This window comes from Drosophila willistoni (genome assembly GCF_018902025.1).
Source record: "Drosophila willistoni isolate 14030-0811.24 chromosome XL unlocalized genomic scaffold, UCI_dwil_1.1 Seg141, whole genome shotgun sequence".
Classification (NCBI taxonomy): domain Eukaryota; kingdom Metazoa; phylum Arthropoda; class Insecta; order Diptera; family Drosophilidae; genus Drosophila; species Drosophila willistoni.
Window position 1 is genome coordinate 5582310 of NW_025814052.1, and position 22587 is coordinate 5604896.

At 38.0% G+C, this 22587-nt stretch overlaps 2 protein-coding genes across 2 annotated transcripts in view; both read left to right on the top strand.

The window, feature by feature from the left end:
• The window catches only part of LOC111518346 (rho GTPase-activating protein gacZ-like), a 24119-nt gene extending 17050 nt beyond the window's left edge, over positions 1-7069 (top strand). Inside the window, exons 3-4 of the mRNA XM_023179207.2 lie at positions 4532-5367; positions 5494-7069. Of these exons, the coding sequence (XP_023034975.1) occupies positions 4720-5367; positions 5494-7068 (2223 nt within the window). The 5' untranslated portion in view covers positions 4532-4719 and the 3' untranslated portion in view covers position 7069. The remainder of the gene's footprint in view (positions 1-4531; positions 5368-5493) is intronic.
• On the top strand, positions 7061-16575 carry LOC6648748. The gene is made up of 2 exons (XM_023179208.2): positions 7061-7122; positions 16038-16575. The coding sequence occupies exons 1-2, from the start codon at positions 7120-7122 to the stop codon at positions 16455-16457; spliced, it is 423 nt and encodes a 140-aa protein (XP_023034976.1). The 5' UTR covers positions 7061-7119; the 3' UTR covers positions 16458-16575.
• The last annotated feature ends 6012 nt before the right edge of the window (positions 16576-22587 follow it).

Here is a 22587-nt window from a genome sequence, read left to right on the forward strand (position 1 = left end):
GGAAAGCTACTTAACTTGACATCCTAGAAGGTAAAACCCAATCAAATATGTATTTTTAAGGGCACAATATTGAGTAAAATGTGTGTTGGCTTTGCCGATTAACTGCAATCGAAATTTAAGGACAACATTGAATGAAAATACCTTGTAACAAGAATTTTCTAGCTTCTTCCGACGATAGATTTCTAATTGTAGAAATTTATCGATTAAATATTAGAAACTGGATTCGTTTTCAGCAGGCATTAATGATTACAATTTAGGCAACATTGTGGTGGTGCATGATCCCCTTTGCCACTCCTTCTGCGCTACTCTTTACCCAACTGTCTAACCCAATTGGCCACCTTGTTTGGGGCATCTCGAGCAATTTTCAAAATGCAAAGGCCATAAAAATATCGGTTTAAATCGAACACTTTGTAGCCATAAGAGGTTTTTTCTCTTACTCGTATTTTTCGTTTTTGTTTCCTTTGGTGCTCATTCTGTATGCATGCTTCAATCCAATCCATACTACCCTCCCCCTCCCAGCCATGGCCGCGACAGGCAGGCAGGCTGACTCTCTGGCTGGCTGGCTCGCAGGTGTGGGCGGTCAAGCAATTTAAAATCTTCACCATCTTTTGCCTTCTTTTCTTGCTTGGTGGATTGCACCAGCAGCAGCAGCAGCAAGAGCAGCTGCAACCATTTTGCTTGCTGTATTTCAATGCCTCAGCTGGCAATTCGATTTCATATTACAATTTAATTTGCTTCACTTTTCGCTCACGACTAGAGGGAGAAATACAGACAGACAGAGAAAAACCTAGAGAGAGAGAAACCTAGAAAAGAGAGAAATAGACATAGAAAAGAAAAGAACGAACAGATAGAAGCAATTTCGTTGGGCGAAAAGCAAAAGTAAATCTAGCTAAGTTTTTTTACTCTCCTTCACATATTCACTCACTCTCCCAGTTCCCCTTTAGTTGGCTCAAAAATTGAAAAAAAAAAAAAATGGGCAACAGGTTTATGGCAACAACAGCAAAATAGAAGCAGAATTTAGTAGGCTGTAGACTCATTAGCCAATGCCAAACGGGCAAGCATATCAGGTATGTGGCACTACTGAATTGAGCTACAGTTGAAAATGACTTTCAATTCCATTTCCAACTTCATACACTCGGAAAAGAAGTCTGTGGATACTTTAACTAAGCCAAATGTAGCTTATCAATCAATATCAATTACATCAAGCACGACTTAATATGTGTTAAGAATTTTAATCAGCTTAAAAATCAATCAATTATTGGGCTACAGCTACAATGTAAGTCTCGTTTTTGTAGCATACCTTTGGGGTTCAGAAAATTAACTTCAGAAATTCATAATTTTTCTGAACCCCAAAGTGCAATGTAAATTATAGACAGAATCGGGAAAAAAAGAGATAAAGAGAGTCCTTAAAAGTAAATATTAAAGTCAATTTAGATAGCTTATTAGTTCATCGATATCAATGCCAAATGATAGAAAATTCTTATTGCTTACTTACTCCCAAAACTAGCAATTGGCAACTTCAATTCTCATTTCCGATTTTCATGTGTAGACTTGGCGTTTAGCAGGCATTTCCCCAATTGCCTAATACACTTACATATATTCCAATGGGAACTCGTCGTCATCGACATCGACCTTAGTCGCTTTTGTGTGCCTATGTCTCTCTCTTTCTCTATGTGTGTGTGTGTGTTGCCTTAAGCTGTGCCATGCATATGAAAATTGGCCAATTTGGCGCAGAATTTGGCTTTACTTTGTTGCCACAGCCATTGCTACTGCTCCTGCTGTTGTTCCTATTGTCAAGCAACAGGACTTACAAAACCTACCCACAGAGCACGTCACTTTATGATCGAAAAGGGGGCACTGGGGTTAAGTGTGTGTGTGTGTGTGTGTGTGCGCTGTGGTAAAGCACCAGCAGGGCGATGGAACTCCCCAGAAAACTCTGCATTTACCTTTCTTGAATGTCGATGGTATATGAAACTCATATTCTCATTCTCCTTTTCGTTTTTGGTCTCGCACATGTTCTTGTTGCTCTTCACGTAATGACTTTAATTAACAAACACACACACACACACACTCACACACATTGCATGAAGGACTTGCATCTCCCCCGAAAAATTCCAGGCAACATCCATGGGCAGCCGCAGTTGAGAAGGAGAACACTTGAGAGCACGTGGACGAACGGGGCAGACGCCATGCAAAATGTGGGCCACAACTTCACTAGCTAGCACATTTAATGAAAGGGAAATGGCCACAGTTGATGCTGCTGCTGCTGCTTCTGCTATTGTTGTTTCTCAAAAGCGTGTGGCAGGTTGAGAGGGCGTGGTTGGTTCAAATAAATGCAAATGAATGCAAAAGAGGGCCATCAGCAACACACAACAACATTGCATATTAGTGCGAAAGTCAGGGGTAAAACTCAAAAAACGAAAAAGAGTTTTGGGTGGTGAAGGAAAGTCTAAAGAAAACTGACGCACTTAAACAAATCCTCAACGAAATGAGTTCAAACGTAGCAGCATCTACTTAATATTCATAGTCATTTCTTTAATACGATACTAAAAATCAAAGATTTTTCGATTCAAAGAAAAAGTTTTCACAAAAGCAAAAAGTTGAAATTTTATATAGAAAGGCAAAATCTGATGATCAAGTATATTATACTAAATAATATAGACTTTCTTTTCAAATCGTTTAATTTTCAAATTGCCTTAAATCGATTTTTCCATATAAAAACATATATATATTGTGTTGGTTTTCAAATCACAACAAAAATTAAATCAACATAAAGTTATTTTATGTATGTAGTAGTACGAGTATATCAGTTTTAGTTCTGTTTTTGTTTGCACTTCTGGCGCATTTTTATTTCGTTTGCCTTTGTTAACTGAATCAACAGCAATCAGGCCAACAACAACAACAACGAAAAGAAAGAAACTTAGCGCCATATTGTTGTTACCAAAACAGAAAGCAAACAGGCTAGAATTTGCATGTGCAATGCAATCGAACTAAAAAAAGAACCCAAAAACAAAAAAAAACAAAAAACATTTCACTATATTGAAGCGTTTGGCTATCAATTTGATATATCAATCAGAGTGATGGGCCAACCGGAAACACACAAAAACAAAAAAGAGAAATAAAAATAAAGATATCGTTGAGATAGAATCGATAAATGGATGGTGAATTGTGTGTAAGTGAAAAAAAAGAATAGCAAGCCAGGAGAAACTTTTTTTTTTTTTAGTTTTTTTCATTACAATTTCCTAAATGAATTAGTTACAAAGGCTGAGGCTTAATGGTAATGTGCTAAATCACCATTACTTAGGCAAATCAAGTAGTAATTCAATAACTTCAGGCAGAGGTAATGGCAAATATTTGATATTTTAACATGACAATTACATAATCTATCTCTAAGTGAATATTTATTTGATATAGGCTTCGTTTGCAAGATCTTATGACTAGAAGTTTGAGATATGAGTTCGCTACATTAACATTAAATTCACTTTCCGAAATCAGATCAAAATTGAAGGCATGTGAGAAGAAGAGATGGGCAAAGGAAGAGTTTTCAGGTTTGATGGCTTTGAAGTTGAATTTATGGAATGATTTCGTAACTATTTATTGCAAGCTACTTATTTGAGTGTGTATAGTCCATTAAAGTAAGGGTATAAGCCTGGCCTTGAAGTGTGTTGAGTAGAGTTGATTCCACTGCTGTTGTTGCTGTCCGTGCCTGCGCCTAGGATTAGCTTTTAAAGACCCGCTGGGGCTTATACCCATAAAGGGATGTGACTTGGCTTTGTTGTTTCGTTTTTCGTTTTGTTGTCTCCTCTTTTTTTTTTTTTTGTTTTTGGGATTTTTCTCTCTTTCTCTGATTGATTTATGTGATGTGTGTTTGTGTGTGTGTGTGTGTGTGTGTGGGGCGAGAGCAAAAGAATTAGGGTGATAGGGGCTAGGGATTGGGGATTGAGGAATTGGAGAAGGAGGTAGCTCTCGTCACTAACAATTTTTTCTTTCGTTGGTTTCGTTTTTTTCTTTCTTTTTTTTTTGGTTTTGTTTGGGCTGTTAATAGCTTTAATGCTGTTTTATGGCATTTCATTTGAGAGTGGACGGCAATGTAGTGGAACTGGATAAAGAGTGGGCAAAGAGAAAGAGAGAGAGAGAGAGAGAGAGAGGGCCGAGGCGAGGAGAAATGGGAGGGTAACTGGGAACTGGGACTTGGCATGCCAAAGCCAAATGTTTTACATGCGTGTTCTCATCCTGCTGACGCTGCCCACTTATTGTGGCAACAATGTTTTCGCATAAATAAATTTTGGGTTTGGCGGCGGGAGAGCTCCAGCTCGAGCATGGAGTTGGAGTCAGACAGCCAGCCAGCCAGCATAGTATAGACCAGGCAAAGCTCATAATTCCAGCTTTTATTTGTGGGATTTTGGCATGGCATGTCAGTCATGTGTCCAAGTCCCTGTACTCCAAACGAAACCCCACCCGCATGCGCATTCATAGCGCTGCCGTTTCAACGCTGATTAATGGCTTTGTTTTCGTCTTCTCTTCCTCACAGATGATGCTCCTCTTGTAAGTCCCGGAGCCCCCTCTTACACTCCAACACGGTAATCAAACCGGACAAAGAAGAAATACTAGCAAAAGCAGAAGAAAAAACCTAACAAAGAAGATCGAAAAGCTAAACCGCGTCGTACGCGAGATTCAAAAAAAAAAAAAAACATTTTTGAAGCCAACAACAATACCAAGATGTATCCGGCCAGTGCTAGTAATGCAACAGCAGGAGGAGGAGGAGGAGGAGTAGGAGGTGGAGGTGCAACATCATCATCAACGGCATCCAAATTTCAGACACATTGCGTTTCGCCACAATTTGCCAGCTTTGGTCAGCAGCAGCAAATGCCATCAACATCACTCGGAGATTATCCGCATCCCCATCATCAGACCACATCGGCTGCTATACATCAAGCACCACCGCCACCACCACCCTCAGCGGCAGCAGCAGCAGCCGCAGCAGCGGCCATGATTGGTCATGGTTCCATGTCGATGCGACATGGTCAACGTGTCACAGGTTCACAAATGAGCCATAATCATGGTCATCAGCATGGAACAACAGCCGCCACATTGGCCCATCATCATCACCAACATCATCAGCAGCAACAGCAGCAGCATCAGGGGCATGTGATCTTTCCTGATGATATGGATAGCATTGAGTTTTGTATGCCACCAGCGGCACCACCGTCCGCATCATCGTCGACATCCGCATCATCATCGCAACAAAATGGCGGCGGAGGCGGTGAACAGTTGCTTTTGGGCCATCAGCATGGTGAGGCATTCACGGAGCGTCGTCGTCGTGGTTACAGTCGTCGCAGTAATCATAAAATGGATGTGGAACAGCAGGTGAGTCATAGTTAACAATATCTTTGATCGATTTTAAGTCGTCTGCGATGAAGATCCAAATGAGCGATAAATCTATTTATCGATAGACTATGATTTTGATAGATATCTATATTTGAATCCTTATAGGTAAAATGGTCACGCAAGAATATTGCTGCCACAATGGAACGCTTTGAGCCCACAATTAACAATACACAGTCCTCGTCTTCGACATCGTCGCTTGATTATGGCTTTGCGGCTGGTGTTATGACGCCCAGTGGGGTCAACAGTGTCACTCCATCGCATATGGGCGGCGGTGGCACTTTATCGTCAACACCCTCTTTACATGTGGCCTATAATGGAGGCGGTGGTGGTGGTGGTGGATTAGGGGGAGGAGCCGCATCCGCCTCAAGTGGATTAGCAGCTGGTGCATCAGCTACAGCGCCCTTTAATCACGTCTATTCGTATGCGTATTATGAGCCTGGGGCAGCCAAATGCCATACAAATGTACCAGCCAATGGTATGCCCCAGCTGGCTCCCATCGTTCAGGCACCCCCCTCGAAGAGTTCGATTCGTGCCCTGTTGGCGAAAAGTTTTCGATCCAAGTCATCGTCATCGCACGGCGGCGGCGGCCATCAATCGACTTCATCATCGCCCAGCGGTGCTGAGGAGCAACGTGATCGGGATGGAGGCAGACATACGTATACCACACGCTACGGCACCACCGAGAATCTCTACGAAGAGGTTAGCGAGCAAAAGATACGCAAAGTGCTTTCCGATAATCGCATTGCCTCGTCCAGTGTGGGTAATGTAAAGGAGGAGCAACGACGAGTCCAACACAATCATTTCCGTGTGCTGGATGAATTGAATTTATCGCTAGAGGCACTGATAATGCCGCCCACCCCTCCAGATATAAGTCCCAGCCATGCGGTGGCTGGTGGCTCATCACCCAGCGAGGAGCATTTGAAGCTGCAACAACAGCAATTGACAGGCAGCGTCAGTGGGTCAGCTTCTAATTCGGGTACCGTGAAATCGGTGCAGCGGCCACGACGTGGTGGCCTCTTGGGTGGTGCGGCTACCACTTCATCGGCAGCTGCTGTTGCTGCGGCCGCCTCCAGTTTGGAGAATCTGTCCACTCATTTGAATAGCATGGAACTGAAGGATCATCATCACCATCATATTGGAGGCCACAGCAGTTGCATCAATCCCGAATTCGATGAGGGTGATCTGGATAGTGGTTTTAGTGGCAGCGGCAGCAGTAGTGGTGCTAGTTACAATGAAAGTTTGCGCTATTACAAATCGGCCACCAACCATCATACCACCGGCAATTTAACCCAAAATCACCAGCACCATCAGCAACATCAGCAGAATCATAATCACCACCATCAGCACAACAACAACAATAATAACAATAATAATAACACATTGCCATTGAATATGCGCAGTTGTCGGTCGTCGACAGCATCGGCAACCACATCGACATCGAAAAGCAGCATGGCCAGCTGCGGCGAGGATCAAGGTATTAGCGGCATGACCGGCATGGGCGGCATTATGGATATTAGCTCATCGGCAGTGTCGCCATTCAGTTATCCGCGACGATGCTCGGCCGATCAGCAACGTGCCTCGGCCAGGTCCATGTCCTCACAGTCGGGTGCGGCAACGGGCATTTCAGTGCCCTGCACTGGCACGAAACCCAAAAAGAACTTTTGGACCATGAAACCGTGATGCTGCTACAAAAAGGCTTTGCGCCACATATCGAGAAAATGGAGCATTGTTATGGTAAGTTTCAAGATTTACTTATTACTGCTTAATACAACTTTTGGTGACCCCGACGGGTAAATTGCATTTTCAATTAGGTAAAAATATAAATTTCCTAATGAAATGATAGTTTCAATGATGTGTCTTAGATTTAGATGGATTCGTTGTAGAAATACAAGTTATATATGAAAATTTGGTGACCCCGACGAGTAAACTTTCCAAGTCTGTGAAAGAAAAAGGATAGGAGATGCTTTTTTTTCAATACGATTTCATTTTTGTTTGCTCCATATTTCCCACACCCATTGACTATGTGAATATCATCTCCCATTTTTCTCCCCTATGTTTTGCTCTCTCACATTTCCCGTTGACATGTGACTTAACACCCAGGGGCAAATTAGTTGCGGCTGTTTTCTATATAACTCAACATGCGGTATTTGTATTTGCTGATGTTTTACACACACACAGACACACAGGGAGAGAGAAAGCAAATGCAAAGTTTTTGCAAGACTTTTTTTTTTTTGTTTTTTGTTCTTTATTATCGTGTCCCAAAAACGTGTGCAGTCTGTGTGCCATTTCGAGGGGAACGAATCGGAGTTGTAGCCATTGCCATAGTCTTAGTCACAGTGGAGTATCCGTCGCACCCTGTGGCCCTTCCGACCGACCGACCGCCCGTCCGCCCCCAACCACATCTTATTTTCGCACAATTGTGCAAATTGACAGATTTATAGCCAAGTACACAGAAATATACACACCGTAAATAATTATGATATGGCAACACGACGACTTTCCGATACCCTATATAGAGATAGCCTCTGATAAAGGACTAATACGATTAATTTTTACATTCACACACACTCAACCAATGTTTGGCAATAAAATCGATAAGACATTGCATCTTCAATTGCATTTTACTTGGGCATAAATTCATGATAATCCTTGTTAAAATCAAATACAAAAGGGAATTGAAATGGAAAATGAACTATAACCATAAATGGGGGCATCCCATTTGGATTGACGATGATGATGATGCTGATGATGGTGGTGCGATCTGGCGGATTAGTCCACTTTTCACTTGCTTATAAATTATTTGTGGTGCAGTCAGCAGCAGCAAATGGCCACGAAATCTATGAAGTTCAATCAGCTCTAATTGATTCATTTCGAAGGGTGGCTTAATACATTCACATTCATTCATTCATTCATTCATTCATTCATATAGTAAGTATGTATATCATGCACTCCCGCAAAACCTCCTCCATGCCCCCTTCCCCGTATACTTGATCCAGTTTTTTTTTTAATGATGATTTTCCCATCCCTCATCCCCTTATCACTCAGTTACCCACTCTCTCACTCTGTCTCACTTGCTTTTAACTGTTGTGTGCTCACCCTGTCTTTCTCCCTCTCTTTGTGTCTTTGCCTTTTGCTTGCTTTATCCCTGTTCATAAATTTATTATCTTGGGAATATATGGATGTCGGAATCGGAACGGAACGGAACCGAGCGGAAGTGCCTCGTTGATTTGAAATGGAGCCTCTGGCCCTTGGCAATGGCAGCCACAGAGAGAAATAGAGTGAGATATACAAAGAGAAAGAGAGAGAGAGAGAGAGAGAGAGCAGGAGAGACACATAAACGGGCCGCAAATTTATTGTGATTAAAGTTGAAATTGATGCCCAATTGTTGTTGTAGTTGTTGTTGCTGCTTTTAGTGCTGAGAAACGATGGGAACAAATGATAGATACCATACCCGTATATATAAAACCTTAAATGATCAGTTATCATCATCGTCATCGTCTCTATCATCATCATGCAGCATCTTTCTTGGGCAGAAAGAGTTAAATAGACAAACTATGCAAACATAGATCTCAATCTGTCAGATATCATATATCATAAATTGAAGGTCCTCTTCTTCTCTCTTCTCCAACCACACAAAAAAGTGTTACATTGCCGAAACTTAATCTTAAAACGATTTGCATACAGTAGATTTGACAGTCAATCAGACAAAAACCCCAACCACCCACTCCCACACACTCACCCACATACACACACACACACACACACACTCTCCCCACTTTTATTTAACAATAATGGACCATTTTTATCTTGACTAATAAAAAGGCAGCAAAACGTTGAAAACCCGAAACTTAAAATGAAATCAAAGCTGCCTTTGCCTTTCCACAAAAATTACCAAAAAAAAGAAAACGAAAATTTCAGACAGCTCGACTTTTTAGTTATCCTGCTTATACAAATGTCCTATGACAAGCAAAATGGTAAAATAAATATTTCGTTTTCATTCAGTAAAGTTGAATTTCAATAACCTTTAACAGCTTGTCGCTTAATTGAAATTGTATTTGTATAATCTAAATACAAATTGAATGTTTTTGGAGGATATGTTTTCTTTGTTTAGTTTAGTTTGCAGTCAATAAAGTTTCGAAAAAAGACGCAAGATTCCAAATCTGTTGAATGCTCGATAGATATATAATTAATTTAAACGGTATTCAAAAAGTATCCTAAAAAGCGGCAAAAGAATTAAAAGAGAAATATAAGAAGGAAAAGTATGTTAGAAAAAAGAAAGAAAAAGAAAATCCAAGGCGACTGCAAAACTAAATCAAAATGAACAACATAACAGGGCGAGCTCTAAAATCTTCATGGGGCGGGGGTAGAAATGCAAAAGGGGGTAAAGGTGGCGGGGGAGGGGTGAGAACAAACCGCTTGAATTGATTGAACCAACATTTTTGAAGCAGACCAAATAAAAGAAAAAGAAATTTGCAACCTTTTAACTTCAGTCAAACTGATTAAAATTGAATGAAGTAGACCTAGAGGAAAGAAGCAGATGAAGATGTCCTGGACACAGGACGAAGTTTTCATATACATTATAAGAAGAAAAAAAGGCAATGCCTTTAAGGAGCACCACGACTATTAAATACCCTTCAAAACGCTCTTTGTATAATCAAAATGTGTATAAGATTACTTAATTAAAAGTAAAGCAAATACAGTGAGTCCCAAAAGTATTAATTCAACTGGTATAGATTTCAATAATTTATGTAAAATTTGTTTGTAAATTTGAAAATTTCTATTTCTTGTAAAATGTTGGCTGCCTGCATTAAAAGAAAACAAATATAGAGAAGGAGAGAGAGAGGGAGAGTGTGTGTGTGTGAGAGAGCGAGAGAACGGCATAGTTACAGGCAAAACCTTAACCCGCCAACGCCAAATTCGCGTGGGCAATACAATGAATTTGCCGAGGACATGGCAAGACAAGGCAAGGCAAGGCTTGGCAAGGCGCCAGCAGGCCAGAGACGATGACGACGACGATGAGGACGACGGTGGCGGCGACGATAGAGAAGCAAAGCGATAGCCAAAGTGATGGATGGAGCGTGGCAGCATGGGTGAGGCGGGGGATAGATGTCGGTGGGTGTACGGGCGAAGGGAAGGGAAGGGGGTGCTGGGATATGCACATACATAGGACAATGGCAAGCATAAAGCAATAACACAAGGGTGGCTTAGCGGTAGCTGGTGGTGACATTCTCCGAGTTTCTTTTTGCGTTTTCGTCTTTTTGCCTTCTGTTCCTCTTCTGCTTATGTCGCTGCCGTTGCCGTTGCTGCTGCTGCTGCTGTTTGCTTATTTTTTCGGCGAGTGGTGGAGGTAAACGACTGGAAGGAGGATAGAGAAGGGGGAGATTTGTCTATCTAACAGAATCACCCACCATTTGCTGCGGTTTCTTTTCTCCGGTTTTCTATATACATTTTTTTTTGTTTTCTGCAAAAAAAAAAAAAAAAGAATAAAAACACTCTATAGTAAATAATTCTTTAAAGATTTAGATACACTACAGAAAAGAATGGACCAAAGAACGGAAAGTGGAGAAGTGAAGAAGAGAAGAATGGAGACACAAGACACAAGGCCAGATGCGTGGTATGGCAATTGCAAATTTTGTATGAGCACATACATGAGGAAAATATGTAGCCAGATGGATAAACTGAGGGGGGATGTGGGTGCTGTGCGTGCGTGGGTTAGGTGGGGTGGGGTGGGCTTGCGTGGTATTTGGAAAAGTGGGAAGGGGGTTACGGAAAATTGAGAAGTACAGAAGTTTTTCACTTCGGCGCGTGCTTGTCGCGGCGACGACTTAAGCTGGCCACATATCAAGATTAATTTTTCCAAGATAATAAATTCAATGCAGATTAAATGCGGGACAAAAACCATTAAATTATCGAGTTGAAAGTACTCTTAGCCCCCACACCACCAGCCTCCCAATTCTAGATTAAAATATGAGAAGAAAGGAATTGAGAGCAAATGCTTTCCTTTTTTTTTTCCTTTGTTGTCTTTCTAATGATTTTAAGGGTTACATTTTTGTTAATGGAAATTGTTATATCGATATTTGATTCGATTGGTTTTCAAAAATATCCATGAATTGCAAAAACCAAAATGTGCTAGAAAACTTAAAAGAGACGAGAGGTAAAAAGATAAAGAGGGAAAAAAAAATCGAAGCAATAGAAAATTGCAACAAAAATGCATCTAGTTTTTATTCTTTTTCTCCCAATTTCATTCCCTTTTACCCCGTCAATCAATATTCTTCCTCTATTCATGTCTAGGCACATCAATCAGGTCGGTGATAAAACAAAAATCAGAGATCAAACTAACTAAAAGCAATGACGACTATTTCATTACCCCAAAGCTCAAAACTACTCGCATTCAATTTAAATCGAGCCAAAGTTTTGACTGAAATGAACATACCCAAAATTTTGGCAACATTTTCCAAATCTCAAAGTCAATTTTTTGTTTTTGGCAAACAAACAAAACGATTGACATAGGCCTCCAACCTCCCCAACATCCCCAGGCCAACATGCACAAAAAAAAGAACCTCATCCTTTTGCTTAATCAATCTGTGTGGCTTGGCAGAGGAAAGGACGGGGCACGGGGATAGCTAAATGTCAAACGCGTAAACTGGAAAGCCGCCAGCGGCAACGCGAGCTTAATGAGAATGAGATTTGTTCAAAATCACAAGAGAACGAGTAGGAGAGAGCTAGAGAGTGAGAGAGAGAGAGACAGAGAGAAAGAGAGGCGGTAGGGATTCAGAATGGGATGCATGGGTAAGGCCATGCGGTAGGCGGTTTGGCGTTGACCACACAATCAGTTTCCGTTTCCGGTTGCTGGCCGCACAATTGAGCGCGTCGGCGGCCATTTTGTTTTGGTCTGCGTCTGGTCTGCTCTGTCCTGTCCTGGCCTAGGCTAATAAACAAGCGAAATAAACGCGAGCAGGCCCAGTTTACTTGCTGGCTTGTTGGTCGCTTCATTAACTGTTAAAAAAAAAAACCTGAAACCAAACGCAAAGAACAGAAACAGCAAAAGGTGGAGCTTGCCTTTCCACTTTGTTAATGTTGTTGCTGCTTTTTGTTGACGTTTCACACCTTTATTTGTGCACATTCTTTTGATAGGGTTTGTTGGCTTAAATGGGGAGCAGGGTGGGGTGTGGGAGAGAGAGGGTAGCGCGTATGCGTTTTGGTTTTGTTTCGTTGAGTGCAGAGCATAAACAACATCAGACAAACAAACATGTATGTAAAAGGGTGTGTGTGTTTGTGTGTGTGTCTGGACAACGACAAGTCCTATATGTGGAAAATTTTTCGAACCTTCCATCAAACCATTGGATACACTTGCCGCCATGGGCAAGGAGCGGTCGTCCAATTTATGGCCTGTCAGAAATTTTCCACTATCGTACCAACGTTTGTGTACCGAAAAAGGTAGCAAAAAAAGCCTAAAAGGGGAACTTTAAAATGTTGATATTGTTGTGGAAGAAGGGGGGGTGGTGCCCCAAAAAGTAGGCAACATTTTGTGTTGACAACAGTTTTGAGTGTCCCTAACCTCAATTAACCTTTGTTAACTTCCCCGTTCGATCTTGCAGTCATTTTAAACACTCATTTAGTTTGCCACTTTAACAACACTGATCACTGCTAGTAATAAGTGACTGTTTACCAACACTTAATGTCTGCAATCGACACACAAATGAGATAGACGGACAAAAAAAGGTTGTACGAGGGCGGAGGGGAGGAAAAACAGGTTTTATGTAAAAGGAAAACCAATTATAAACTTTTATTGAACAAATCAATTACATCTAAACACAATAAGTACAAAACATCAATATGTATATGTATGTGTGTGTGTTTGTGTGTGTGAAAAAGAGGTCGCATTTTATATAAGAGCTGTATCACTATAGAATTTCAGGTTATTTCCATTCTGCACCATTTTACCCAATATACGCGTTCAATATACACACATACACACATACATACGTATATATGTATATGTATGTATATGTATATTGGTATAACTGTATGGATATTTGTTTGGTCGCCGCGCAGATTTAATATTTCCGCACTATTGTGTTGGGTTCCGTGCTACAATGCAATTCCCGCCCATCGAGACTGTTGTTGCCATGACATTCGTCGAACTGATGGTCGGTAGGGTCATGTCACATGTCGAAGCCATGCCACCAACAAACGAGAACAACAACAACAACAACACGAACACCAGCAAACAGCACGAAACCAGATGCTGCATATGAGAAGACAGGTAAAAGGTGTTTATCAATGCCTTACACCACGACACTTCCACTCACACTCACACTCACACTCAATGTAGGTTCAATGATGTTTTTTGATAGCTTTTGACTTTTTTTATATGCGTGTGCGTGTGTGTGTGTGTTTGCCTTCTTGTCTACCTTTTGGCAATTTCTATCATTCGGTTCGCTTGGACGTAAAGAGCCGCAGAATGACCGACAAGCGCCTGACAGCGACCCAGACCAGATCCTTGCCCTCACTCGCTCGCACATTCATTCATTTATGCGTTCATTCAGTCAATCATGCAGCCATTCAATTTATCCTTCACTTAACTTTTTGATGCTTACAAAATGAAAATGAAAATTATGGGAAAAAACCTGTTGTATGTGTATGTGTGTGCGTGTTCGTGTGAGGAGAAAGCGGAAATGGGGAAGGGGGGAGGAGAATGGGCGAAAAACTGTACTTTTACCTTTTTAATTTTTATGTTTTTTTGTGTTTGTTTGGTTGACGCCCAATTCATTTTGGGCCACACACACACATCTATCAGAGAAGCTGAGTTGAGTTGTTATCTTTGCAGTCGCATCTATAATAGGTTTTGTCACGTCGCAGACAAGTCTGGAGACCCCCGCCCCAAATCCAGTTGGCCATCCCCGGCTTAACCCCAGCCCTGTCTGCCTCACCCCCACCCTTTGCCCCACTCATCGTTGTATCCACGTCTCCGGGTCTGTCTGTGTTTGTGTGCTGAGGCATGAAAAACGAACGTCGCCATCAATAAACTTGAAACAAAAAATATCAGTCGAGTAACTAGAGCCTCGACTCCGAAATACCCTAACTATACAAACTACTTGCCATTTAAGCTCTTTAAAGTTTTCTTAATTTTAAATAATTAAGATTATTTTAAGACAAGATTATGAGCTCCTTAAAAATTTAAATAAATTTTTGGGCTGCTTTTAAAATAATCTTCATGGTTTGATTAGTTTTAACAAATGTTCAACGTTAACAAATGTTCAACTATTTAGTTTATATAGTTTTGTTAGCTCTAAAAAAAAGCTTACAAATCTTAATAAACAATATCTGAATACAAATTCTGATGCCTAACCAAAAAGGTTTATCCTCTTTAATGTGTTTAGTTGTAACAAAACAAATACTTTTTAATTCTTAGCCATAACATTTAGAATCTTTATTCAAAAGAAGGAAAAAGGGAAAAGACATTTAAGACATTGATATACGAATGTATACTCCAAAATAGTTTGCATTGAAAATCTCAAGTCAAAAAAACACTAAAAGTTGTTAAAAGTATATTTAAATGGTTATTCCAAAAGCCCTTAAAGTGAATAAGAATTATGCATATGCTTAGAAGAATAGACTTGGCTGTTGAAAATATGTACATATGTAAAAATATGTATTTTCTACAAATATGTAAACATTTTTTTGAGTCAGCTGAGTTCTGTGTGTTACCAATCACTTAACAAATTTATAATACTTTCGGAATTAGTTGCAACGTTTTAGATTCCCCCTCCAAAGACTACATTTTTATATATTTTTTGAGAATGTTCTTACGGAACAATAATTGTGAGTTTATCTAGTTAAGCTTAATAACCACCTAAAATTGAAACGTTGCAGAAAGAGAAAGTTTTCAAGACAGAATACGAAAGTTAGGGTATTTGGCTGGCACCACATCAAGCAGAATGGATATTGATATGTGTGTGGCTATTGTTTTAAGCTGCTTTTCAATAGTTTGAGTTCCAGCTCCAACTCCAACTTGCCTTAACTAATAACTTTTGGCGCCAAATGTCAAATGCTACTATAAAACTGGACGGCAAAAACATTGAGGCAACAATTGTATCAAATTGCCTTCTGGCCGGTCCATGGACACGGTAGAAGGCCTCCCCAGGTCTTCTCAGGCACCAAATGACGACCAGTGTTGACTTTTCACAAATTTTCGGAAAAGCCAACAAAGGCACATAATTGTTAAAGGGCCTAAACGGGAGGAGGCGGAGAGACATGGGTGTCGGCGGGTATGAGTGGCCACCATATTGTGGTCAAATTGCTGACGAGAGTCAGACCAGAGGGCCTGACCTGCTGGGAGCGGTGGAGGGATCAACAGACATCCAATAAAAGAACACGCTTGCAACAATAAATAAATTAGTACAAGGTGCGGCCTGGTTGGAATGGTGTCCTTTTCTACACTGAACTCAAACCCATCCGATGAACACGAATAAATACACATTTTTACACACTTTCAGCCAGTTTGGAGCAGACAATTGTTAGCCATAGACCAGACCAATAGTCAGATGCAATTTATTGATAATAATAAGCTGGACAACAATGAAATAAATTTTTATATTTTAAAATTTTCAACATGTTTTGTTTTGTTTCTTTTTTTATCATTAAAGGAATATAACACAAAGACTGCCTCATGCCATGCCATCCAATATTACAACCAACCCATAATCTATCAGCAGAGCAAATCCTCATCCGTACGTCGATCATCGTCATCGATGTCGAGTCGCCAGAAGATGATACACAAGTCGATAGCCGATAACGATAAACGATGCCACAGCTATTATCAGTATGATGACGATAGTGAGGACAATGACTATGATGATGGTGACCCCGATGAAGAAGAAGAAGCAGCAATAGCAGCAGCAGCAGAGCCAGAAGATGAAAATGAACCAGAGTTGCCACCCATTTTATATCAGAAACAACGCTGTCATCACTATCATGGTCGACCCTACAAGTATAATGCCATTGAGGAGTGTTGTCGCCCGATTTTCCAAGATCAGCATTTCGATACCATAGCCGAAATGTTGTAAACTCAAAACTAAATCCGAAAGGAATAGCAAACAGAAGAATTAGAAAACGCAAGGTACCTACGAACTAAGTAAATGTAAAAGTAACTAAACCAGAACCGATAGAAAACGCAATGAAAAAGTGAAAAATTTAATGGGTAGCCGATTCAAAGAAAGATATCTAGAAGCTGCACAAGAATATATATATTCAAAATATATGTATTACCCCACTATATACGAGATATCTTAACACCATCACACACATACACACATATATATATACATATATATATATATATATATACATACATCTACCTATATACATATATTATATATATTAATTTAAGTGTAAATAAAACTTCAGTGAAAACGCAAAAACTACGACAAAAACTAATTATGAGATGGAAAAGCGAAACAGAATAAAGTGTTTTTTTTTTGTTTTTTGAAGAACCTAGATCTAGAAGATCGTAAACATATATATCTATTAAACATAATTTTTATTTTTTTTATAAATTATTATAATTATTTATAAATTTAGCAATGCTTGTAAATAAAATTATCAATTAAAACTAATCGAATAAAAAAAGCAAAGAAAAAAAAAATTACAAAACAAATCAAATAAAAGGAAAAAAAATATACGAAAAATTGCAACCCATTAATTATAATATGAAAATCATATTAAATAATTAATTAAGTATGTATTTAATAAACAATTTTTTTTTTTCTGTTAGTAAAACTTAAGCTCTAAGTGTTAAAGAAATTGTAAATAAACTTAACGAGAAAATCTTATTGGACACATAAACAATTTAATTGACGCACAAGGAAAAAACAAAAGAGAATAACATAATAAATAACAAATTATTAAATAAAACTACTTATAAACAATAGAGGGAAAGAGAAAAAGAAAAGCCGAGAGAAATTTGAAAAATTTAAGAATCTGTGTCGTGGTAAAGCTGTTCAAAAAACCAGAAAAAAACAAAATTACTTACTTACATACTTATCTATTGAGAGAATAATGTGTCTTAAGCAAATAGATATACATATATACATATATATATATATATATATATATATATATATATATACATGGATAACACATAGTAATAATAGATGGATAAACCTAAATGTTGATTTTTGTTTTTCACCCCTTCAACTCTTCCCTTTCAACACCACTACAAGGACAACAAAGGATAAGAATTTGACCCTAGTCTCTGAAATAATATGAAATTGTGGGAAAAAGTCAAAGAATTAAAAAGGAAATATGAATATGATAAACAAAGAGCACAGTCAGTCAAAAGCAGTAAAATGAAAACACACACAGACACACACATCAACACATACACACACACACACACACACACACATACACACATACAGCCACACCACACAAGGGATAAAATTAAATTAAATTTTTTACAAATTCCTAAACAGTGCACTTTGAAGAGTTTTAAATGTCTACAAACTAAACAATAAAGTAAAATAATAATAAAAGAAAAAAACCAAAAAAAACATTAAAAATACAAAACAAAAAGAAAATATGATATTGGGATTATAGAAAACTAAAAAGAAGAAAACTTAAAACAGCAACAACAAAAAGAAAAACAATTACACATACACAAACACACACACACATACACACACACACACATACAGACATAGTGCAAGGAAACCATTTTTAGCACAAGAAAACTGAAAATGCATTTAAAAAGAGAAAAAAAAATACAAAGTTAGAAAATATTGCAAAACAAAGTCGTCTTCGGCAAAGTGTTTGTTTGATATCCTCTTGCAGGGAGAGAGAGAGAGAGACATGAAGAGAGTTAGTGAGAGAGATAAATGAGTCCTTGCCACATATATAGGCTACAGTAATTCAAACTTAATCGATTTTTTGAGCGACTTGTAAAACAAATGCATACAAGTTTATTTTCATTGACTGAAACGCAGATCGGCAGAACAGTTCAAGTTCGATCGATGGAAATTCAGAATCTTTATACACATTATGACAGATCGATCTAGAATCAGTATACAGATTACGGAGCATAAATGGAAGAACAGACTCAATTTCAAAATATGTCTCAAAAAACAGTCGTTTATAGTATGTTTTGAGAGACTATAACTCCTCTCTGCAAGAGTATATACATATATGATCTATACTAGATGTACATATACATATATCCTATATATGTGTGTGAATGAAAACTAAAATGAAAATAAATATGAAATTTCAGTTTCAATTGGTCTGCTGCTGCTTGCGTTCTACAAAAGTTTCTTCTTTTTGACATGATTTTCGCTTTTGGTTTCATTATGAATTGATTTTCCCCTTCGCTTTGCCTACTTACCATAATAATTAGTATTATCATTATTCAAGTTTTCTTTAAACGACAAAAAAAAAAAGAAAATAAACGAAACGAAAAATAAAATAAAGCTTAAAATGTGATATAAAAACTATAAAAGAACGCAGAGACAGAGCAGTAAAATTAAAAGACGATGAAAGCAAATGGATTATAATAATTGAAAAAAAAAAACTAAACAAAAATCTACTTACTAATTTGTTAGCTACAACCAGAATAAAAGATCAGTTTATACATTTATTAATATTAATTATTATTTTATATATGTGTACATATATAATTTAAACAAACACTCACACATACACACACAGAGAGAGAGAGAGAAAAGTGTAAGTAACGTTATGCATAACAATTATTTCAAATAAAAAGGAAAAGTAAAAAAGAACGTTTTAAAACTATAATTAATTTAAATGAGAATAAAAAATGAAAAACAAAACAAAAAACAGACAAATTAATAAAGATTTCAAATACAAAAAAAAAAACAAAAATTTAAATTAAATTTCACATGGCAAAATGAATGGACATGGTCATAATAGTTTCTCCTAGAGGGCAGAGAAAATTAACCTAAAGAATTACATTGGATACCCAAATGGATAGGCCTTTTTTTCTGGCACTTACTCGCCCAAGGATAAAGGTTTCCAACTCTGGAGATTAGCTGAATTCTGATAAAGCCAAGGCCAATTCCGTCATACGGTACATGGATGCCAAGATGCTGAGCTAGAACAAAAAGATGGTTAACAATTTGTCCAATCGCTTTTCAAGTAGATTCCTCGTTTCTTGACTTCTGGTCTCAACAAAGCCGGCGAGTTCGCTGGTCTGTTTTGACGTCAACAAACGATGTTGGGCAAAATTAAGCGGCTAAAATCAACTATCCAATTCCAAATAAAGAAGACTATACTAGAATGTCAACTAGTCGATCTATTTCTTGGTTTCGCTGTTGAAGATGAACTGGCAGAATGTGCGTTCGCTGCATTTCAAATCAACCAATGGATCATCCCAGCTAAATAATGAATGAAAGGATATAGCACATGGACTTGGGGATTTTTGTTTAATGTTAATTTGGTGGAAGAAATTAACAACTTACATTTTTTGTAATGTATACTGCATTTACTGATTGCAAAGGCCTTTTGAGAGTTTGAAAATTATAAAGCATACTTTCAGGCATAGATTTTTATTTTGTAGCAGTTCCTGATAAAACCTTAGCTAAATTTGTTGAATTTATCTTGATTAAGTTTAACATTAACAGTAAACATAAATTTTAAGTTTATTTTTGGTGTTCAGTAAGATATCTTAATAGATAAGAATGGAATTTGGGGACCATTTAAAGATATTTTCACTTTTATAAGGCAATTCAGTTGCCGTTTCAGTTTTGAAAAGGTAAGCATAAATTTGGCTTAAAGAGTAAGGCAATTTCCCAAATTAAAGTTTGTTTTAAGCACAAATTTTTCTCATAAAATATTAAGATATTGATGTGAATAAATAATAATTGTTTAGTGTGTTGGAATTTTATTGCTTCAATTGACTAAAGAAGTGAATCTTTAGTTGTCTGCTTTTGCTATAAGAGCTATAAATGCTTTCAACTGGAAAATCTGCTCCGTCAATTCGCAAGCACTTAAAATTGGGATTAAGTTTTGCAATCGACTGGTGGACCAGATAACGAGAGAGAGAGAGAGAGAGAGAGAGAGAGAGAGACAGAGAGTGAGAAAGAGTAGAACGGGCTGAGTCTGTAAGTCATTATGCAATAGGTTAATAGCGCATCCTTTCTTTTTGTTGCCAGTCCAATCTATTATTATGCTTTATTATCTCTTTGGCTCTTAGGATGCATTTGAAAACGGTTTTGTTTTGCATCTGGCAAGCAATTATTATTAATTGGCTCTTTAGAAATCGATTGAAACAGGCAATCGAATGCACTTCTTATCTTCTCATGCAAAACTACAAAGGCAAATTCCATGATTAAGCTTACAATTATACTAAAACCCAACATGACTTGCAAATGTTGCAAATGGTGTGAGGAGATGATTTTAATCAGCTTTATCGAACTTCAGTTTCCATCAATGAGATCATCATACAAAATGGGATTAAATTGAGAAGTGCAGTAATGAGAATGTAAATCGTCTTAGGAATCTCGTTTTATATTACAGCAGCCTGAAAGTATGCAGTTTATGTTGGATACCAAAGACATCAATTAACTTACTGTGCTCTGAAAAGGGAATCAGTTATTGGTGCTTCAAAAAAAATATACATATAATATTAATTTGGTATCTCATAATTGGGATGCACATTATAGGGACAGAGAGAGCGAGAGCGAGAGAGAGAGAGAGAGAGTATTCTGCTGGCTATTCTCTAGAGTGTTTCTGTTCGTTGATGTTTAGTTAACTAGGTATACAAGAAACACTAAAACGTTTATCACCTGGGGCAAATCGGTTATAGATACCAACCGTCCTAGTCAATTCTGTGTAAGAGGTTACATAGTTGGATGTGTGCTAGTGCGTTTTGTGTAAACAAAAAGGTCCGCGAAATGTGATTATCATGATGAATTGGAATTTAAATTTTAATTCTGTGCTTTTTGACCAAACCAACCTGCCCGCCCCGCCAAAAAAAAAAAAAAAACAGATATCAAACGTGTGAGTTTGTATGTACGCAACCAGTTATACACATATCATAGAAACATGCTGGCATCCAAGTGAAGAGAGACCCAAAAGTCGGAGTTTGAATGTGTGGTCGGTCGGACTGCCGGTTTGGCCCCTAGAGGGCAATCCCTCTTGTTTAAACCAAAAAATTTGCTCGCTTTACCCAGCAAACAGTTTACACTGCATTCCATGGGATCGAATTATAGTTTATGCTAGTTTTCATTTACACTGTGAGAATTTTAATTATTTGTAGGTTCAATGAAATTTAATTCAACATGCACTTATCTTTGAGTTCTTTTCCCATTATTAAAGCAATTAAAATATGAAAATAAAAATAAGGAAAATGAAATGTTTTTAGTTTCATGAATTTGTCTTTCAGCTCTTTGCAATAAAATATATAATATAAGATTCTGTGTAAAATAAATAAAGAGAATTTCGTATAGTTAACTAAACAAATAAGATGATGCGCAGTAGCAGAGATTTGAAATTAAAAGACCTGTAAATTTTAAAATATAACTCTCTCTCTCTCTCTGTTTTTTCCCCTTCGATACATAACTCTACCTCATCTCCACTCACAACATCTTAAATACCAGAGAGGTGACAAGGAGAGAAAGAGCAGGAAAGATCAGATCAACAAGAGAAAGATTCTTGCATATTTTTTGGCGGTAGAAAGAAAGAGAAAGCGTATAAAAGAAGCTGCAACTCAGATATCGTATATTAGATGATTTGGACCGATCGGTGGTCGTCTTTCTTCATCTACAATGGTAGATTCAGTTACTGATTGCAAAAATGCTGAGTAAGTCTCTAAACATTTAATTTAAGTATTATTTTTTCGTTACTCTTAAATATTATTAAAATATTTTTGTTGTTGCAAAATGAAGAGCTTTAAACAAGCGAATCGATATCTAATCAATGACTAAATAATGTGACTATGTTATCACATCTCCAGCAACATTAACTTACCTTTGGCTTATCAACACTATCATATCCATGAGTTCCATAATTGGGTTGGGTTAGAGGGGGAATTTCACAACATTATTTGAAGGGAGGTAGGCCATTTGCCCTTCGATTATATTTTGAGCATTTTTCTTTAAGGCTAAAATTGTCGAATTACCTTTCATTATGGATAAACACTTTATTCTAACCGAGACATAAGCCAATATGCTAATAATCGAA